Source organism: Pinus tabuliformis, chromosome 7 (genome assembly GCF_031772625.1).
Source record: "Pinus tabuliformis cultivar Carrire ecotype Pingquan chromosome 7, CPIR1, whole genome shotgun sequence".
Taxonomy (NCBI): domain Eukaryota; kingdom Viridiplantae; phylum Streptophyta; class Pinopsida; order Pinales; family Pinaceae; genus Pinus; species Pinus tabuliformis.
The window spans coordinates 1,104,090,558-1,104,108,345 of NC_142293.1; the positions used below are offsets into that span (position 1 = coordinate 1,104,090,558).

The following is a 17,788-nucleotide window of genomic DNA, read 5'->3' on the forward strand; positions in this document are numbered from 1 at the left end:
TAAGTTTAGACTTAGGGTCCCATTAAAAATAATTAATTATTTTAATAAAACTATCTCCAAGTGGAATTTCCAAAAACAATTTCTAGGTATTGGAGAATGCATGTGTCTAAACCTCCCTGCAAATTTTGAGACTTAGAGCACATCCGATGCTACCAGAAATCAACATTGCGTAGACAGTTTGGACGACTAACTTTTCAGAGGCAATCAGGTGCGGGGATTGCTTGGAGAGGGTAAAATTCCTCAGTATATTTTTGCCAGTATTTCTCTTGGATATAATCACTAGTTTGGCGACATTTGATTGTACTCAGAAATTATGTTGTTGCATAATAATAAAATCCCTCACTGCTACACCGATTTTCCCACATTAGGTTTTTCCGGGGACATTTGTCCAAAAATAATGGTGTCATAATTTTTGTGTGCGATAGCATTTTTCAGTTTCCAACATTTTTATTTCTGCAGTGTTTATTTTATTTGGTGAAGAAATTGCAGTGTGAATATTTCGTTATTTTGCTGTAAACAAAATAAACTACATAATTAATTTATCAATTAGAAGAAAATTTCCAATTGTTGCTTTTCAAGGAATTTTCACATGGTATTAGAGTGTATTTGACGGATAGGAAGCTCTGAGGCGGAATGTTCAAAGGGAGCAGCAGGACAATTTTTGGGGCTGCGCAGTGCCTAGCCAGGAAGTGCGAATTACTGGATAGAGGGTTCAATTTTCAGTTGTAGGGTGGCAGAAAAATTGACTTGTCCAAAAAAGCAATTCCAACAGGAAGAGGGGGCAACAACTTAGTATTTTCGCTGAGCAGATTTCTTGTTTGGGCACAAAGGGTTTTGCAACAGTTTGCGGTAGCAAATTCAGTGCCAGGTAGAAGAGAAATTGCACACATACAGGGAGTTTTCTCAGAGGGTTTCCAATATTTAGGAAATCCGAAATTTCCAGTTGCAGAGGCAGAATCAACAGGCGAGACTGCACATTCCAGAAAGGAGTGCGAATTGCAGAGCAGGTAGATGAGCAAGAGAGGAGGAGATTTCTATTTAAATTCCAATTTCGAGTTTCACAGATTTGCAGCTTTCGAGAGATGACCGTACAAGATTGCCTGAGGAGGTCGTGCAAGCTATCCAGAATGCAAATCTGGGTAACAGATCAACTTATAGTTGTTGGGGACAAGTGCCGGAGGAAGTGCTAGTTGCAAAGTGAAGCAGTTTCCCAGTAAGGGACAAGGCTTGATTGGAGAAAATAAGGCACCAGATCTAGGAGGAGGAATATGAGACTCCAGTATCCCAGGTGGGCAGGATCCAGTGCAGAAGCAACAAGGATATCAGTTAGATCAGTTCCAGTTGTTGTAGCAGGATCATCACCTTTGCTACAGGGGCCCACAATATCACAATAGTAGGATTCAGTGATAGCAGGCGCAATCATTCATTCAGATAGTATTGCAGAACTAGTTGCAGTCAATACATGTGAGACAGTTGCAGAGCTAGTTGCAGTGACATAGGCAGTGTGAATTGCCTAGTTGCAGTACGCAGGTGCAATTCCAACCAGAAGATTCCCAACGCAGAGCTATGCAGTCCAGTTTCTAGTACAGGAGAACAATGCAAGTTGCCAAAAGGAAGCAGAGAGATTTCCATTAAGGAGATCAAGACTCAAAGGGAGTCTAGCTTTTGGGGAGATCAGACTCATTATTGCAATAGTTGTAGCAACACTGAACAGTGAAAAGATAACAACAACAATATGAGTAGATAATAGTTTAGAGTTGTCGAGACTTGGGCAGGGTCCAACGCAGTGAGCATTGGATGGTGTTTCCTCATGGATCATTACCCTTGCTATAGGGGCCCACAGTATTCAATAGTAGGAGGACCAGTGTTAGTTGGTGTAGTCAGTTCTAGAGTGACAGTTGCAAACTAGTGGTAGTTAGATGCTGAGGAGTGCAAAGCAGTGTTGATAGTAGAGCCTGGTAGCAGAGTCAACAACAGCGCAAACTTCTCAGTAGACAATGCAAAGGCTAGTAGCAGTCAGAGGCTTTGGAGACAGTTGCAGCACAAAGACAATTGATTTAGTATTTTGGATGCTTCTCAGTTGCAGTAGTTGCAATAGCAGCAACAACAGTTGAGAGGGAGTACTAGTTGGGTTGCAGAGTTGCCTGCGGTACAAGTTGTACAAAGCAGTGTCAGCAGCAACACAAATGCAATATGGTTCAGCTGCCGTCAGTGGCAAATGAATCAGAGTTAGCGCAGTGGTTGATGGACAGTGACTGAGAGAACAACGCAGTGACTAAGGGAACAACATAGTGACTAAGGGAAAAACACAGTGACTGAGGGAGAAGCCCAGTCATTTCCAGCAGATTTTCCTATCAGACATCAACAACATGTATAGGAGGATGATGCAGAGACAGGGTATTGTAGTAGTTCAACACTATAACACCTTCTTCGCAAAGAGGGAGTGTTAGCTTTTGTAGCATCAGATGGTGTTCTAGTCTTGAAACTTTGTGGAGAGGCTAAAACACAGGAGTTCTCCAAAACCCAGGAATCATTTCTTGTCCACCTAGAGATGCTCAATTAAATTAATTGACCATAATTAAAAATTTCCTAAGTCTAGCTTAGGAAAAATGGTTAATTAATGGTAATTAATTGAGAAAGGTGATAATTCTCTAGAAAAGCACACAGATTGACTTGGAGATTGTTTCAACCATCGACTAAGCTTTAATCTTGGTTGTTGGAGTCCCAACTAGAGATTATAAGAAGAGGTCCATGGGTAGATGAAGAACACACCAGTGCAAATACTCAGTGATCTGGGAAGTTCGTCTTTCCAATACAGGTGATTCAACAGGAGAAATCGAGTAGTAGGTGGCAGAGGGGCAACATAGCAGTATTCCAGAGGAGTTTCCAGTTCCTGAGAGTTAGAAAGAGGAGGCCAAAATTATTCCTCAGGAAGCAGCACAGGGACTACACAGTTGCTTCAACAAAGCAGTTCGATTTGGCTTAAGGGAAAGTCGTTTTCACTTCCAGAGGACGGGAAGATTTTCCAGTGTCGAAGAGACATATTACCAGTCAGCAGCAGGAAGGACGACTTAATTGGCAACAATTACGGGCTTAGCGTGAGAGGGTTTGCGCAGAGGTGACGCATGGCTTGCGTAGAGGGTTTGGACGACTAGCTTTTCAGAGGCAGTCACATGTCGGGATTGCTTGGAGAGAGGGTGAAATCCCTCTGTATATTTTTGCAAGGATTTCTCTCGGATAGAATCGCCAATTTGGCGACAATTTATTGTACTCAAAAATTTTGCTACTGCATAATAATAAAAAACCTCCCTGTTGCACCGATTTTCCCACATTGGGTTTTTCTGGGGATGTCATAATTTTTGTGTGTGCACTAGCATTTCTTAGTTTCCAGCATTTTTATTTCTGCAACGTTTATTTTATTTGGTGAAGAAATTGCAGTGTGAATATTTCGTTATTTTGCCGTAAACAAAATAAATTGCATAATTAATTTATCAGTTAGAAGAAATATTTCCAGTTGCTGCTTTTCATGGAATTTTCACAGATTTCTACCCACAGTAGAAGGTCGAGTTTCTTAAGGAGATAACAGTGCTTTAGTAGACAGAGATTTATTATCACTTGTTGTGCATAATAAAGGACAGCGATGTAATGGTGAAGCAACTGAGTGCAACCTTCTTAGAGTATCTTATGCAACAATAACTCGTTGGAGGGGCATATTTCTTCAACAATCCACTTCCATCTTGTTGTCGCAAAATCTAGCAGGCCTTAAAGAGGGGTACCCTACAAGGCTATCAGTAGGCTAAGTGAAAACAATTGGGGTAATGACCCACTGTTACCATAGCCAAAACCCCTTGCTCTTTATGGATTTTCACCAATGGGAGGAGTCTTGGTATAAGGTCACCTATAAGGGATATTCTAGGTATAAAGGTGTAAGATGACCAAGAGGCTTCTAAGGGAAAGACATAGCTTAAGTACAAGGCTCCAATCAATGAATGAAGGCAATTCACTTTCCTTAGAGATGCCGAATTTGTGCAACACAAGACCTAGGGCTTGATTGATAGGTTGAGAGTTGGGATGGCCAAAGGTCAAGGTGTAGAGAAAGGGTTTCCCACAATGTATTTCAACAAGGATATGGCACATGAAACCCTCAAGAAGCCCCCAAGTTGAAGCTAAAACCAAACTAGGGTTTCACCCTACAGCGAACAACTAGGGCAAGAGAAATTATGGATAAAATTGGAAAGAATGCGCCGCAAAGGCAAATGATTTTGAGGAAACCACTTCAACCTTGATATTTAGACTTTCCAAGAGCCAAACTTTTCCTTCCTAGCCACTTCGCACTAGTCCCTACTACCTAGGTGGTCGTTTGGCCTTAAGAGGGCTGAATTAGGTAAAGGGAGAGAGTAAAATTTATGGATAGAGTTTGACTTGATCACAAACAAAGGATGGCCACTGCCTAGTCCTAAGGTTGATGGAGTCTATGGGTTCTTTAATTTGCATAAAACTTGCAAAGGAGTAAGGATATTTTGATGCCCTAGCATCAAAACCCTAATTTGTGAGGGATTGAAAGTCACTTGGGAGAGCAAATGTAAGATCACCATGGGATTGCCATTCACATATCATAGAATGAGTAATGCATGCAATAATATGATCTAGCTTCCATAGAATTGATATTCAACAAAATTAAGGTACAATCTTTAACCTAGATCATCAATTTATTCCATACATTAGACATAAATCATAAATTTTGCAAATAAAGGCACTTAAAGATGACATTCATGTAAAATTCAATCATCAATCTAGGATAACTTTTCCAAAAAGAAGACAATAGCTCTAAGACAAGATTTTCTCCATAGATCACAACTCTCCAATAGGAAAAGAGGCCAAAATTCTCCAGAAGAGAAGCCGAGTTCACAAGTGATGATGACAATAAATGCAATAGTCCGCTCCTCTATTTATATGAGGAGGAATAGTTCCTAATTAGCCTGAAATCCCTTAGAAAGACAAGTAAAATCATAAGGATACATTGGGTTACACGCCAACCCACTAGCTTAGACATCAAATCAAATAAATGTCCACACATGTGAGCCGTGAGGTCTTATTACGCTAACGTCATCCATCAAATAAGCTCCATGTGGCGTGCATTGAGTGTTGTATAAGCCTCTAAAAATCATGATGTGAGGATTGGCCCTCAAATCTCCATCAAAATCCCTCCGCGGACCCCAAAATTCACTTTGGGTGTCAGAAGGTGGTCTCCCGGGTCTCCAACTGCTCAAAATGCCCATTTATGTTCCAACTTTGAGGGCTTTCTAGGTGCTACTAGCGCTCCCATGTCTCAGAGGGTGAGACCATATTTATCTGGGCTCTAGATCAACTGCCATCTCCCAGAGAGGGCTAATGCCAACCTGGGGGCATGGTGGTCTAGGTGCATCATCCTGAAGAATAATCAAATCTAGTCCAAAGCTGCAGAATGTCTTGGGTGTATAGGGGTAGATGTGATGAGTTTCTATTGCTTAGAGACCCAAGTGTTGAGTATCTTGTCATTGATGCCAAAGTGGGAGCAACATCGCAACAACAGGTGTAGGATGTTGTCATTGATGTCCTCAACATGTTGGTATATATGGATAAGATGATGTAGTAAATGAAACCCTAGGTCTAGGGTTTGGTTTCTTGGATGATGGATATACCTCGCAATTGTTGGAGGTTTTTGAAGCAATAGATCACCGAGTTTGCCTTGGAGACCCTTGCCAGTGGATTCTCCTCCTCACTCTGATTCCGTTGATATGTACAACATCTCAAGCGGCCTCACAGTTGGAAAGATATGCTTGGTCAAAGTTAGTGACCCCAACCAATGGCCCAAAACACATAGGGCTGATGATGTGGTAGATTCTCTTTGGTTCAATGGATGATGATGTGGCAACCAAGTCAATACCCCAAAGAATGATGTGGCAGTTTTAATAATGTAACATCACATTATTGGCATCGATTTATTAGAAAAGGAAGGGGATAAAAATTAAGTTTTTCCATGGTCAAAGATTAAAGAAAACTTTATAAGAGATAAATTATTTTTTTGGATCAAAAATAAATTTATCATTATTCTAATCGTTTTGGGTTTTTGGTTCTTGGTAGTTTTTCCCATGGTCAAAGATTTAAAGAAAATTTTATAAGAGATAAACTTATTTTTGGGATCAAAATAAATTTATCATCATTCTAATTGTCTTGGGTTCTTGGCACCATATCAATATTTAATTTTTAAATTATTTCTTTGTGGCTTCCCACCAAAGTCTGCCAATGCCTAGATGGTTCCCTAGCTACTCTAAGAAAAGATCTTCGCTTCCTCATTTGGTGTGTTGTATGCCTCTCTTATGACAAGGTTCTGTAATAATTCCTGCAGGCTTGTGGAGCGGAAAGGCATCTAACAAGGAGACAGCTTGGAAGGGATTTTCCTAGGCTACATTTGATTTTGATTTTAAGGGTTTCGTTCTGGGTTTCAATTTTTGGTTGTAGGGGCACACATCTAATCTGAGGCACGTAATATATTATTGTGGATCGTATCTCTGAAACTCATATATGTTTCTGTGGCCCTAACTAAGGTCTACTGAAGTCAGTGCTCATGCCTCATGGAATTCTGAAGAAGGATATTCGCTATGTTGTTTCTGAAGCACATTTTGGAGATCTTTTCATTGAAAATATGTGTGGATCAGCTCAGGCTAGCTGAGGCCTACTCGACCCTTTATAAAAGGCTACTTCTGAAGCTTAAAACAGTATTGTGACATGTCCCTGTTAAGCTAAATCTTTGTTGCATCTAAGGTGTGATAACTAATTGTTCTGTGCAACTTTTTGGCCCTTGCATTAGAGCCATGCCTAAAGCAGCATATTGATATTTCAACTCTGAGATTAACCCTTTCTCCCTGTGGCCATCACGTTTTGTATTCGCTGGGTTATTGCAACATCTTTTGGGCACACGTTTTCAGTGATCTATGAACTACAAATTGTATTCTTGTAGCCCCAATTGATTAAGCCTGCAGTCATCAAAAGGAGGAAATGGACTATTAACACAACAATTCTGGACTGTCTTTAAATATCTTATCATGAGGTGATCTGCAACTTATTTCTGATCTCTCGGCTCCCTGTAACTCCTCTTTGTGACAAGTGTTGGGAACAAACTCAAAAATGCCCTTGCCATGATCTATGAACCTTTCACTGTAGGGAAAGACCTGTTGTTCTGAGCTGATATGGTCTTGTGTGGCACATTTGAAATTCTAGTCAGTAATGATGTGTTTAGCCATCTCATCAAATCTGGTGTGATCTCTTGAGCATGGTTTTGGCTCTATTTTGATGCAGACCTAAGTGATTTCTACAGTGATCTAATTCCTATGACAGTCCCTTTAGTCACGACCTTTGAGCACTGAATTGAGCAATAGATACTTGTGGCCTGTGGAAGACGTGAAGTAGCAGCCCCAAGTTGCAGAACAGTGGCTTGCAGACTTGTTGCCCTTGATAGCATCTAACAAGAATGGAGTCCACACACAACACTTGCATAAGTATTGAAGGATAATCTGAAAACTGAAGTTCTAATTGCAGAACACTGAACTGGAGGGAGGCATTGTATTTACTGTTACCACTAGGGTTTTCTAAACAGTATGTATATTGGTGACAACAATAACCTTGACGTAGAAGAGGCCTTGATATAAAAAGTAACCTTGTGAACTTCGCATTAAACCATTGACATCCTTTCACACCATTTGACTGGCCTTGTCATAAAGACATCATCAAAACCTACAACATACAAAGTTATTCAAGGCATAAGATAAATTCTGGGCTAAGATTTATTTGTTTCAGTGATTTGATGAACGTATGAGAACTGTGGTGCAACCTTGTTTGAGTTCAATGTCCTTTGCACATAACAATTACTTAAGTGTTCTTACAGTGATCTTTATGACTGTAATAATTCACAATATATTATCAACTGTGATGCACCTTTTAGATATGTTGTCCTCAATGTGGCAAATAACCCTTGTGAACAGTGAGACGATATAACGAGATATAACAATGACCCTTGACTATGTCTGTGATTCTTGACTATGACAGAGATCTCAGTATGACAATGACACCCTGATGCATAGCAGCATTTCTATGATAGTGACTTTGAAGAACAATAACTTGGCAGTATTGGCACTTGTGACTATATCTCCTAGACAGTCATGCTATGATAATATTTCCTTGACAGAATTGTCATCACCATGATATTAAGCAGGATTTTTGTAACTTATATACATATCTGTAGCTAGAAGGAATGATTGCGTATGGTAGCGACATTTATATGGCAGAACCCTTGGCAGTGACCTGTGATGGCAGTAATTTTGTATGACATACCTCGATGCATGACTATGGCAGTAACCTTGATAATAACAACATTGACCTTGTGACCTTGGTTGGTGTATGGCTTGACGATGATGGCAATGATATGTGATGTATGACTATATTCCTAATATGGGATAATGGACTGATTGTATGGTAGTAACCCCTGATGTGGCAGTGAATTATTATGACAGTAACCCTTATTGTGACAGTGTATCTTTGACAATGATTGACATATGCTGATACATGATTGCCAGTGATGATGCCTATAATGAAAACAGTGAGATTGTGACAGTCCTTTCTTGACAGTAGCGTGTGGGCAGCAGTGGTAAGAGTGGATTTTTGTAGCAGCAGTGGACTGCAGTGGGCAGACAAGATAGTTGGAGCAGCGACAACCATAGTTGCAGTGGCAGCAGTGACAGTGTGAGTGATTAGTAGTATTGCAGCAATAGTAGTGGCAGTTGAAGTGAACAAGTGTCAACAGCAGCAGCAGGTGTTTGTCGTTGATTGGTTGGTTGTGAGGGAGGCTGAGGACTCCTATAGACTTAGTTTGCAAACATCTTCAGATTTGGGGAGTTTCGTACTTCCAGCATAGATGGTAAATATGTATGTAAGCCATACATAATGTAAAGCACTTGTTGGAGACAACTTCCTGTGTACTATCATTGATGTGATGATGTTTTATGATGCTTTTTGTTGATGCTCTGAATAATTAAAGAAATAAACTAACCAATTGTAAAAATCAGGGAAATACTGATTCACCCCCCTCTCAATATTTTCAATACCAAGGCTCTCAATGCTTCACCTGTGGGTGCCAATATATGTCTCTGGGGCCTAGATTGTTAGTTCTTGTAGCATCAGAGGTGTTCTATTCTTGAAACTTGGTGGAGAGGCTTGTTACTGCTCAAACTAGCAGGGGTCCTAGGAGGGGATCCTAAAATGGCAACTACTAGATCAAGGGCAACAAAGGAGCAATAGCCCATTGTCACCTTAGTTAAGGCTCCCTGGTCTTTACGGACTTTAACCAGTGGGAGGAGACCCGGTATAAAGGGAATCACTAGATGAGTAGGTCAATGAAAGGATAAAGAGTGATTCTCAAGGCCTATTCACAAGAGAGACTCAATTGTATGGTAACTGGTTTGCTTGCTTGGGAAGCAAGGCGAACGGCTCTCTAGGAAGGGCTAAGAGGGTCTTTGAGTTTAGATTTGAAAGTATATCTTATCAAGGAAGCCCCTAGACTCAAAAGGCCCTATGAATGCCTGGCCTCTAAGTGATCTTTGTGGAATTGGAGTCAACAAGTTGCGAGACCACAAAGGGCCAAGTGGACCCAAATTTAGGTCAAGGGTATGTAGTTGATCAACTAAGGATGTACTTGACCCAATTAAGGAAGGGAAGAGGATCAAGGAAAGATTCTTCTTTTGATGATTTAATGTTATGATCCCTATGAGGTCACTAGCCAATGGAAACTTAGGGCAAGAATCGATCTTTGAGCTAGGGCTTGAAATATCTCAATATCCAACTGTCGGGATCTCAAGATCCCACCAAAAATCGAAGCGATTGGATGGCTAGATTGTGAGATAACCGATGCCCTAGGTGACCTATGTAGGCTAGGCCTAGAAAAAGAGGGAGGTTGTAATGTTCCAAACTAGGGAAAATAGTGCTATGCAAAGCAAATAATAAAAACAACACCATAAAATTGAAACATTCAATGCACACCCATAAAAGGTCTAGGAATATCCAACAGTTGAGCCATTTTATTATAATATGGGAGAAAAGTACAATAATGTGGAAGTGGTGCACCTGGGCTTGCCTCAATGGAAAGCGTGATCAAACCTAGGTGGTAATATGTCAAGCCCAGATGGCACAATAACTGTTGCAATGATGCCTTGCGCTGCCCCTGTGAAACTATGTTATCTGCTGCAAGGATGTTGCTAGAAACCCCACCTCTAGTGCTCAAAAAATTATGGAAAATTAACCCCGGCCTCTCCACCAAATACCCAGAATAACCCACGAAGGAATTGGCCAAATGTTGACCTCGGAATTTTGGCCCAAATTCCCCTTAGCTCCTCTAGCTACTGGCTGAGTTGAGACCCCTGTTTGACCCCTTATATCTGCCCAAAAAATTCTATAAAATTAGAAGTGTGATCCTTGCCCAAAACCCAGAAAAACCCAGAAAGGGTTTCCCTTGGTTCCAACCTTCAAAAATTGACCCTTCACAACTTGGCCCTCCTCCAATTTCGAATTCTGTTGCTGTGACTGATCCTGTCAATCTCTGCTCTCCCAACTCCAGCAATCCTCCTCAAATGTCTCTCCAAGTGATTTCCTACTTCTCTTGGCCAATTCCAGTTCTACAATTCCTTCCTCCAACTCCCACGTGAGCCCAGTGATGGCTCTCTGCGCAAGCCCAGGTGACTGTAAATCGAACTACTCCAATGCAGCAACCTCCTACTCCAAAACTCTCCCAGAAGGTTGATCCTCCACTATAGCTTCAATGCCCAAACTCCTCGGTAATTGCTGCCCGGATGAACCCACAAGCAACACCTGCGTGTTCCCCTTCCGCGTCCTCTAGAAACATGTACTAGCTGAGTGAAATGTTGAATGATATGAGAGTGAAACTCCACCGTCTCTCCTCCAAGGTAGTATGAATTTCCTTCCTAGGGTGGCACTCGAATTCCACTGAAGCAAGGGTTGAGATCTCCGCTCGGAGACACTCGTGTGCTAAATAGCACAGTAACCCAGCTAAGCAGCTCGAGCAACTAAGGTTGAGTTCAATATGTCAAAAGATACCAAATGAGGCTAATCCTCCTCTATTTATAATTCGTGGGCCTCTTTTCCCATGTGGGCCCCCTCCAACTAGCAATTCGACTTTCCCTCCTTAGTCATTCGAACTTCCCTCTAAGATGGTGTGTATTTCCTCATGTGGGTGGTCCCCACGCTATGCCAACAAAACATTTCGGCCCCTTTTTCATTCCTAAGTCTTTTCCAAAAATCTCATGGGTCCCATGGCCTCTAAAATTGTCAGAATTGTAGAATAAATAAACTTGTAACAATTTAATTTCGGACGGGACATTACAGAGGTGAAAAGAATAAGCATTGAAAATTATCACCAATGGAGGATTAGTGCCTTTTACTTTGGGAGAGATGGAGTCAAGGAGAATTTATGGTTTGGGAAGAATTCACCCGATCAAAGAGGCCTTCAACAACTTTGCATGGCATTTAGAGCATGAGAACAACTGCTGCAAGGACTTTATACTTTGGTTTGCAATAAATGTTGACTTATCAAGATGTATTTAATTTTAAAACATAAATGGTCTCTAGGAACATTCACCCATTCATACTGTGAAAATTCCAAATTGGAATCGTATTACAGCAACTGGTATTATTTCTCCTAATTGTTAATTAATTTAACAAATTATCTGCTATGTCAAATATCAAAATAAACACACTGCAACCTTCACAAATAAAATTGCGGAAAAATAATGCGATGGAAACTAAGAAATGCTAACACACACCTATAAAATATGAGGCAATTATTTTTGGACAAATGTCCCCAGAAAAAACCCAACTTGGGAAAACCAGTGCAGTAGTGAGGGTTTTATTATTAAGTAGTAGTGAGAAATTTTGAGTACAACCAGATGCCAAAATATGGCAATCTTATAGAGAAAAATACTGGAAAAAATCTAGTGAGGAATTTCCTCACCCCACAAGCAAACCCCGACACAACCTGCCTTCAAAAAACTCGACCCTTTGACTCTCTACGTCAGCATCTACATTGCAATGTTTAATCTTCTTGACGTCAAGCCTCTCACAGGTCTCTGATGAAGTTGTTATGCCTTCTACTAGCTAGGAAAATGCTTCTCTGACACTCCTTCCCGGCCTTTGGAACTAAAGACGCCTTTCCCTCTCAACAAATAGAACGTGCCTCTAGAAGCTACTGCGCAATCCTTGCCTCAACTTCTCTATGGCTCTTCTGCCTCTCTGCAAATGCACTCATTAGATTTGGAATGCTTCTTCGAACCTCATTGTATTTGCCCCTCGCACACTACTTCGATCGCTAGCTCTCTTCGACAATTGACTGTTGCTACTTTGGAAATCGATTTGCCAAGAAATTGAACTTCTGGTGCTCTCAGGTGTTTTCTCCATCACCACATCGATCTCCTCTTATAATCCTCTGTTGGAGCACCAACCTCCAAGATTAAAACTTAATCAATGGCTAGGATCATTTCTGGAGCGATCCATGTGAGTTTCTAGATGATTATCGCCTTGAATTAATTAATATTGATTAATTAACCATATTCCCTAAATTTAGACTTAGGAAATATTTAAAAATTGGTTAATAATCTAATCAAATCATTTCTAGGTGGAATTTCCAAAAACGATTTCTAGGTTTTGGATATCTCATGTATTCTAGCCTCTCCACCAAATTTCGTGGGTAGAACACATTTGATGCTACAAAAACTAACACTCCCTCTTAGCGAGGAATGTGTTCTAATGCTGCACTCCCTGCCACAACACCCTGTCTCTGCATCATCTCCTGTCACGCTACTGACGTCTGGTTGTTGCTGCCCACCAACCACTGCGCAACTCTGATATACACTGCATCTATGTTGTTGCTGACCCTGTTGTACTGCTACCAACATTGTATCTGCACTACAACTCCCTCTCATTTGTTGCTACTGTGACCAAAAAGCATCCAAAATATTGAATCAACTATGATCATTATGATGCATTTGTCTCCCGAGTCTTTGACTGCTACTAGCATCTGCAATGTCACTGAAGAATTTGCGTTGTCGCTGACTCTGCTTTGTGCCACCTGCACTACTGCCAAAATTGGTGTTTTCAAGATTCTACTATTATAAAATAGAATTCTACATACATCTTATCACTATGCTAGAGTTTGCTTAGTAAGTATTGAAAAATTCCATCTGTTGTCGAGTGCCTCGAATATGAAGACTCTATATTTTATGTATGAGCATGAATGACAGTCAAGAAATTAAAAGGTCATCTGAATAAGAACTATGTACCCAATCCAGATTAATGAGATTGTCTTCACTTGCCATTCTCCAAAAACATGCAAATGATTTGCATCATAAACATCACACAGAAATCCCCTTTATTATTCATGATTATCCAACTGAATACTATGTCTCAACTAGTTAGGAGATTAAGCCAAACCAATTCTTAAAATTCCTAGAATCTAGGTGTGTAACTTGAGTTTTGTGCAAAGGTTAATTCCTTTCACCTATTTATCAACTTATAAAGCTAGTCGGGAGGGTTTACTTGCTACCTGTTTGACATATATGCTTTTCCCAGAATAGTTTGGGCCTGAGATGATACTGATCCGCCCTGAGAAAAAAAATGAAGCTCCTGCATTTTAGCCATATCTCTTCAATAACCACAACTTCTAAAGTTTCAACATGTATAATATAGTCCTGCATGCTAAAGCTCACCTTCACTTGAAATGTTTGTATCGTTGGGGACAAATGTTTCAACTATCATTTCCTGCAGAACATGCCTGCTGTATTGTTTAGAAAATTGAAAGGAATCCAGAAAAATGGAAACCAGCCTAGAAAAGCTTTCACCGAACTGGAAATCAGTGATGTGCAATATAGTGCCATATGCCATAGTATGCCTGTATTCGTTTGCACCTCTAATTCTAATTTCACTTTACAACATTGTATTATACCTTCCATTTTTTATCTCAAGAGCATCCTCCGCAGTGAGAACTGGCCTGACATACTTGTACTGTTGTGCAACTAATGCTAACGAGAGCATGCTTATCATAGGAATAGTCAGGTTCAAAATAGCAAAATTTTATGTCAGTATCTCATTGATTTTAATCATTATGTGTGTAATTACATTTTAGGATCACATCACAGTGATTTATGCATTTGAGATACAACAAATATATAACTGAAGTAAGAAAATGGAAAACCAGCCTCAAGAAAGATTAATGTTCTGTAAGTTTCTCGCACCTAAAACCCAAGTAGCATTGTAGTTTCTTAAAGAAAAAAACACACAATTTGGAAAGGATATAAAGTTCCAGAAAAATAGACGAGGGGATGTAATCCGGCGTCTTTGATAACAAGCACTTTCCTAGAGTAAATTCTTACCAGTCCAGCTCCCCAACAAAATTTGATGTCATATGCAAATGCATTGAGAAAGGCTGAAGCCGCAACTCCAAATCTCTTATTATGGCTCTTTCCATATCTGCTTCAGAGAGTAAAGAAGAAATGTATTTCTACAAAATGATAAAATATTAAATAAAGAAACATCTAAAAAAGTGAAAGTGTGTTTGTCATACATGAAATGATATCGATTTAGCAGGACAGAATTTTAACCAATAATAAGAAAATTGAAAAGACAATGACAAGCATGGATTAAATGGTGGCAGTCTAACTGATTTTTTTGTTAATTTCTCTAGCTGATATTGGTCTGCCTTTGAAAGGATAATGTTAAAAGCAATGATACATTCACACTCTCTATTTTCTTACATGTGATAGGAACCACTGAATTGCCCATTCCAGTTGCATACTTTTATTATCTCTAATACCCTTTTCTGATTCTGAATTAGTAAGAACCTAGTTAATAATGGGGTTGTAAGACAAGTGTTTTAACGTGAATTAGAGTGAAACCTAATTCACATGCAAAACACCTTTTTGAAAATATAATCAATACAATTTTGTTGATGAAAAATATAAGAGAAACTACTCAAGACGGAAGAACTTCAGCATGCAAGGGCTTTAAAAAGGAAGTTTCTAGAGTACTAACTACAAAATATTGTTGCATGTCGTAGAACAACAACTAACAACTAACATTGAAATGTAAGTGACATGCAACAATGTTTCCTTAGAAGCTCATTCACCACTCATGGTATGTATGTCGATCCTTCATTTATGATCTTGGGATGGAACACAATGACAATAAGTTCTGCACCACATGCATATTGTTAAATGATATCGACAGAAGGCATTCGGCTCTAAGGAACTTATGATAAGCAATAAAGGGACTGACAAAGCAGGTAAATGAGAAAGTCCCTAGGTGTTAAATTACACGGTAAAGTGTGTTGAGACTTTGTCATTGTGTGTCAAAAAGATAAGTTTGGTTCTTCTATGTTAAATCAAACAAACTATGGAGAGATTCTATTTATGTAAATCCATATAGTTTCAATTTTGATTCACAACCGTGATTGTAAGAAGAATGTTATATACCTAGCATTTTATGATAGACGTCTCCTAGAAGAAGATCCAACTCTTTTGTCTTTGAAGTACGATAAAAGTACACTTCCTGATGATCCTTTTCACCTGCAAACTGAGTTTTAATTATAGGATAAGTGACAGATGCATGCCCATCATGTTCGTGACAATCACTGAATATACATCGGTACTTTCATTTCTAACTAAATTTACAAACCCTTTTCCAATTGAAAGCATCCACTCAAATTGCGAGAATTTTTTTGTTAACATACAGCAAACTCAATGTCTTGAAGATTTTCCAATTCAATGTCGTCGAGTTTTAGTCCAGAAAGGCACAACTGATAACCTGCAAGTGAAACACCATGACATAATTGGAAATCAATGAATAGCCTAGCACAGAATGTAATGCAGACTGATCTCATTATAGGCATGTAAACAAAATTCTCAAAATACTCTTGAAGACAATGTGGAATCTTCTAATAGATGACTGTTTATGAATATTAAATAAAATAAACCATAAAGAGCCTAGAGCTAAACAAGGAAAGGGCATGTGAAATGGAGCTAGGCCTATATAATCAAGCACTGCAAAAGGTAATCAAGTCAATTCATAATACACAAAGGATCCAAGAACATGAGAAAAAGAAAAGGGAATTAGTAATAGAAGCCACCATTAGTAATATCATGGAGCTAGGAGAATGAATCAATCATCAAACCAGGTCAACTGTAAGTTCTGCATTGAAACTAAAGGTATCATCTAACTTACGAAAAGCCCAACCGCACTCTAAAATGGGTTCCCTAACTCCTATAAAATTAATGCTACTTTAAAGCTTATGAATTTCATGTCAGCCCCTTAGATAAGAAGGGATAAAACATATCAAATGTTATAACCAAAATAGTTTCCTGTACAAAACTACTACTAAATGCTCATATATGTCTAATTCTGTAGGATCTGATTTGAGTAATTATTGTTTGACTGTTTATTAGAGTTCAGTTCAAATGAGGCCCAAAGAAGCATAGTCAATTGTGACAAAGGCAGAGGTACCTAGTCGGGTGTAATATACCAAACAGGATATTTGACTAATTTTGCAGAAATCTAACTCAACCAAAATTTCTACATAAAAATTAAACATTTATTTAACAGAACCTTGCCATGTAAAAATACAACCAAAAGAATATCGAAGAATATCGAAAAATATTAACAACATGAACAGGAGCAATCTTAGCTTTTATTATAATAGATAAACCGGGGTTACATGTAGTTACAACCAATATAGCTTAGATGAAAAACTTGCCTCAAGAATCTGCTCCAATGTTGTACTGACCCTCTTGTTGACCCTGCCACCTACACCTACCTACAAGTCAGTGAGAAAAGCCTTCAACCCCACAAGGTGTGGTTGGTGACAGGGAAGTTAGAGAAGGGGCTATCACACTAATCCCGACTCTCTCCGTTTGAGCTATCTCCTAGGTTAGCTAAGGGGGGTGGTCCCTAATGAAAAGTTAAGTTAAAAGATGTGAGTTTCTAGGAGAGTGTTATAGTGAAAATTGATTACTTTTAAGGATTTATGGGAAAATATGAAGTGAGCAACTTGAAATAACAATGGCAATCATTAATATGATTAAAAACCATAAAAACAGTGCCTTATAAGGAATTTGCTCAACAATTTAAAGATATATTTGCTTAAAGTAAAATGCAATGCTCTTAAAAGGGAAAACAAAGTAACCCTGAAATGTAAATAAGAATTGTTAGCACAAAATATGTAAGATACAAAATGCTTTTGAGATAATCAACTTTATATATCAAAACATGCAAAACATATCTTGCCAAAACCCAAAAATTAGTAATTAACTTGGAAATGTAAAAGAAAGGAAGTGCTAAACCAAGACATCAATATGCAATTAGACTTGAAATATGAAAAGAAAACACTTGTTTGAAATAATTACAATACTTGCTTTTGGAATAGAGTTTTTATATGAAAACTCAAACCATCAAGAGACAAGTAAAGTAAATGTAATGGAAAGTGCTTTTGGTTAATTTTATTAATTAGCTTTACAACAATATTACAATTTAACTCTACAATCCTCAGACTTCACCCTCGCCCAATGATATAGATCTCACAGTGAGGAGTCAATAGAGGAGTAGAGGATCCCTAACATGTCTACTTTAACCAACTTATAATAGAGGTAAAATTTTAATGAGGCTTGAGGCCTTCCCACACTAAAATTCCTAGATGAAATGC

General features: G+C 39.0%; 1 protein-coding gene across 4 annotated transcripts in view; it reads right to left on the minus strand.

Annotated features, from left to right (window-relative positions):
* MSH5 (MUTS-homolog 5) overlaps positions 1–17,788 on the minus strand; it is a 490,172-nt gene that overhangs the window by 139,963 nt on the left and 332,421 nt on the right. For all 4 annotated transcript variants that reach the window (XM_089456522.1, XM_089456523.1, XM_089456524.1 and 1 more), the window contains 6 exons: positions 15,824–15,897; positions 15,567–15,666; positions 14,469–14,565; positions 14,042–14,131; positions 13,806–13,870; positions 13,643–13,701 (listed from right to left, as the gene is read on the minus strand). In XM_089456522.1, the coding sequence (XP_089312648.1) occupies positions 13,643–13,701; positions 13,806–13,870; positions 14,042–14,131; positions 14,469–14,565; positions 15,567–15,666; positions 15,824–15,897 (485 nt within the window). The remainder of the gene's footprint in view (positions 1–13,642; positions 13,702–13,805; positions 13,871–14,041; positions 14,132–14,468; positions 14,566–15,566; positions 15,667–15,823; positions 15,898–17,788) is intronic.